We start from the raw sequence: 4324 nt of genomic DNA, 5'->3' as shown, positions 1-4324 counted from the left end.
TCCACAGCTTGTATCACCTTTTGTCATAGTGTGCATCTCTGATTCGTGTGTTTGCTGTTCTTACTGTCCATCTCCCCTTAGAATGTAAGCCCCACAAGGGCAGGAACTCTCAGCTATTGGTTCAGTGTTGTGTCCCCAGGGCACTTGTGAACGGGAGAACTACGATGTGAACTTAGTCCAGAGCCATTCCTTGCTGACACTGGATGACTGTGAGACAAATGGGCCCTGGGACCCAAGTGTGGAGGTGGACAGTGACTCTGGCTGCTGGTCAGGCCTAGCCCCTGAAGCTTTGGGGAAGGGGGATGCTACCAAGATGGTTGCTGTTGCCCCCTTGTGGTCACATTGGGCCTGGCATCTGGTCCAGCCCTTGGGATCCTGAATGCTGGGTAGGAGGAGGGGGAGGTGGCTTGATGTCACACTCCGTTTCACACCCCCAACAGGGAGAAGATGAGTGTGGGCTGCCCAGAGCCTGAGCCACCCCACGCCTTGCCCTGCTGTGGGCCAGGGGCCGCCCCTGGACCGGGAGCTGGTGTGCCCCTTCTCACGGAAGATATGCAGGCGCTGACCCTCCGCACACTGGCTGCCAGTGACGTCACCAAGCACTATGAGCTCGTCCGGGAGCTGGGCAAGGGCACCTATGGGAAGGTTGACCTGGTGGCATACAAGGGCACAGGTGAGTGTCCACAGGGTGGCAGGGTTCAGGTGGAGGGCCTAGTCAGATTTGGCAGGAGCTCTCTGGAGCTCTTTGTGGACGCCAGGTGGTCAGCAAGGAGGTGGAGGTGGTGACCCTGATGGTGGTGAGGCCTGAGATAGGGCAAGGAGGAGGAGACTGGGCAGTTAAGGCAAGGGAGGACCCTGGGGCTGAGTGCCCAGATTGGGGGGTGCTGTTTGGCAATGTCTGGGAGACAGCCCAGGACAAGTGCCCAGGATCACTGACGCTCAGGAGAGGGGAACGCTGGTGATGGCATTCGGGGACTCACCAGCACCATCGGTGAGTCTCAGGGAGCTAGACACAGAGCTGAAGGTAGGTCCTTGGGAACAGGATGCCAGACTTCAAGGGTGGTGCATGATGACCCTGGGCATCCATTCTCAGACGAGGACACTGAGATCCTGACTGATGTCACTTAGCCAAGGTCAAGCTGTTGAGGGTTTGAGTTTAGCCATTGAAGTTGGTTCCTCGTCCACAGGAGAGTTCGCAGAGGTGCCCGCTCGGCCAGTTGGGGCAGGGGGCTTCTGTGTCACCTGTAAACAGCAGGAGGTTCACTGGACATGCAGTCACCGCAGCTTTACTACTTACTTGCTGTGTGGCCTTGGGCAAGTTACTTATTTGTGCCTTGGTATACTTCTCGGCAAAAATGGGGTAGCATTACTGCCCACCTCACTGGGTCATCACGAAGAGTGAGTTGTAAAGAGCTGAAGGCAGGCCCTGTGATGTGGACAAGCTCTGTGGACACACGTGTACATCACAGGGCTGTGGGCTTTGGGTACAGATGCTGCCTAAGAACAGAGGCAGGGACACGTGCCTTGCAGGCCCTCACATCTCAGAGTCTGGTTTCGTCTTATTCATTCATCCATTTGTTGATGCCTACTATGTGCCAGACTTGGTTTTAGGCACTGGGGTGCCTGCACTCAAGAGCTTTGTTCTAGTTGGAGAAGATAGACAGGATAAACACAATATGTCAGGAGGATAATGGGAGAGGGTGGAGAAAGCAGTAGGTCCTCACTACCACCACCACCCCTCAGAGGACTGAAGGCTGGGTGTACAGCCAACTTCCCAAGTTGATCCCTAACTTGCTGTGTGACCTTGGACAAGTCCTTTGCCCGCTCTGGGTCCATTTCCTCCCTGTAGGATGGGAACCATCACGCCCACTGGGACCCCCATTGTACCTTGTGGCTGAGACAGGCCTGGCTGTATGTCTGATGCAGGGACCTGGGGAGATGGGCTCTTCCCCACTATTGCTGTTACCTTGTCAGGCATGAAAATGGCACTGAAGTTTGTGAACAAGAGTAAAACCAAGCTGAAGAATTTCCTGAGGGAGGTGAGCATCACCAACAGCCTCTCCTCCAGCCCCTTCATTATCAAAGTCTTTGACGTCGTTTTTGAGACTGAGGACTGCTATGTCTTCGCTCAAGAGTACGCACCTGCCGGGGACCTGTTCGACATCATCCCTCCTCAGGTATCTGGGGTGCTCTGCAAGGGAAGAAAGATGAGCCTTCCAGGGCCATAGAGTGTGAAAGGTGGAGGAGTCAGACCGCTCACTTAATCAACAAATGTTTATTGTTGGCCCAGGATCAGGCAGTGTTTCGTTCTGCTGTGCATAAGGTCGCTATGGGTCTGTACCTACTCGATGGCACCTAACAACAACAACAAACATGTTAGTCCCTGTTTGGAGGGTTGAGGATACACAGTGACCAAGAGAAAGGTCCTGCCCTCTTTCTAGTGGAAGAAACAGATACTTCCAACACACCAGCTAAGGACAGGTCAAAACTAACCAGCCAACAGGGCTCTACAGAAACTGGGGTGAGGAGGCTATACAAGAGTCAGTGGGATCAGATCCACCTGGGGGTTGGAGAGGCTAGAGGCTTTCCAGAGGGGTGTTCCTGGAGTCGGGAAGCATACCAACTTTGAAGTTGGCAGGTGCTATGTTTGGGAATAAGTGGGAAGGGTGAAATGGGCTAACAGTGACTCCCTGTACAGGACAGGGGCTTACCACAGCGCTGGTCCACAATAGGCCGGAGTTACTGGGGTAAAGGAACAACGTGGGGGTCAGCCGGCATGGGGGAAGACAGGGCACTTCCAGGCCGGAGAGAACTGGAGAGGTACCCGGATAGAGTACCTCGGTAATGGGCGCTGAGGCACCAGAGATGTGGGACCCAGACGAGGGGCTAAGGTGCAGGGCAGTCGGGAAGTAGAACTGGGCACTCCTGGACAGGAAGGAGGCTGGGTGGGCTCAGGGTGCAGCCCCTTGAGCTTGGCTCTACCCCCCTGGCAGGTCGGGCTCCCTGAGGACACGGTGAAGCGCTGTGTGCAGCAGCTGGGCCTGGCACTGGACTTCATGCACGGGCGGCAGCTGGTGCACCGCGACATCAAGCCGGAGAACGTGCTGCTGTTTGACCGCGAGTGTCGGCGCGTGAAGCTGGCCGACTTCGGCATGACGCGCCGTGTGGGCTGCCGTGTGAAGCGTGTCAGCGGCACCATCCCCTACACGGCGCCCGAGGTGTGCCAGGCAGGCCGCGCCGACGGCTTCGCGGTGGACACGGGCGTGGACGTGTGGGCCTTCGGTGTGCTCATCTTCTGCGTACTCACTGGCAACTTTCCGTGGGAGGCGGCCTCGGGCGCTGACGCCTTCTTCGAGGAGTTTGTGCGCTGGCAGCGGGGCCGCCTGCCTGGGTTGCCATCGCAGTGGCGCCGCTTCACAGAACCGGCGCTGCGCATGTTCCAGCGCCTCCTGGCCCTTGAGCCTGAGCGCCGTGGGCCGGCTAAGGAGGTCTTTCGCTTTCTCAAGCACGAGCTCACATGCGAGCTGCGGCGCCGGCCTTCCCACCGCGCGCGCAAGCCCACTGCTGGTGATCGCCTGCCGCCTGCTGGGCCCCTACGCCTCGAGGCGCCTGGGCCACTCAAACGCACCGTGCTGACAGAGAGCAGCAGTGGCTCCCGGCCCTCGCCCCCCGCCAGCGGGCCAATGCCCGTGCCTGTGCCCGAGGCCGGCCTGGCCCCTCCGGGACCCCAGGGCAGGACCGACGGCCGCCCAGACAAGAGCAAAGGTCAGGTGGTGTTGGCCACAGCCATCGAGATATGCGTCTGAGCCGCCCTGCGCCCGTGGCCCGGAGCGCCGTGCAGCTGCCAGGCAGGGCCTGGGAGGCCGCCCGTGGGCACTCCAGGAGCTTGCTCTGGCAGCGGTGGAGACCACCGAGCGGCCGCCCTGCGGTGGGAGGAGGAGTGTAGACTAGGTAGGAAAGCAGCCCGCCCATCCCGAGGCCTCAGGCTGCGGGCAAGCTGTTGGCCCAGAGGAACGAGCGCCCCCAGACACACCAGGAGCCAGGGAGCTTGTGAGCGTGGACCGCTTAACACTCCCGAGCCTTAGAGATTCTGAGTAGTTGCACCAGGCTCTTTGTGCCCTTTAGAAAGGTCATCCCGCAGGCTTGCCCCAGGCCTTGCCCCCTCCCTACTCTGGGCACAGAGAGGCACCCAAGTGTTAGGCAGAGGGAGAAGGGCTTAGGGTCCTGGAGCTAGGACAGGGCCACATCTGAGGACAAGGGATTGCTCAGCTGCCCTGCCCCTTTCTGAGCAGAGTGGAGCCCCCTGCAAGATGGTGTGTGCGCA

General features: G+C 59.0%; 1 protein-coding gene across 1 annotated transcript; it reads left to right on the top strand.

Moving 5' to 3' along the window:
- The first annotated feature begins 447 nt into the window (after positions 1-447).
- Positions 448-3806, top strand: SBK1 (SH3 domain binding kinase 1). The gene is made up of 3 exons (XM_006877056.1): positions 448-673; positions 1975-2177; positions 2994-3806. The coding sequence occupies exons 1-3, from the start codon at positions 448-450 to the stop codon at positions 3804-3806; spliced, it is 1242 nt and encodes a 413-aa protein (XP_006877118.1).
- Positions 3807-4324: the final 518 nt, after the last annotated feature.

This window comes from Chrysochloris asiatica, unplaced genomic scaffold (genome assembly GCF_000296735.1).
Source record: "Chrysochloris asiatica unplaced genomic scaffold, ChrAsi1.0 scaffold00440, whole genome shotgun sequence".
NCBI classification, from domain to species: Eukaryota; Metazoa; Chordata; class Mammalia; order Afrosoricida; family Chrysochloridae; genus Chrysochloris; species Chrysochloris asiatica.
Note: the sequence above shows the minus strand (reverse complement) of the source record. Positions and strands in the feature narration are given on the sequence as shown.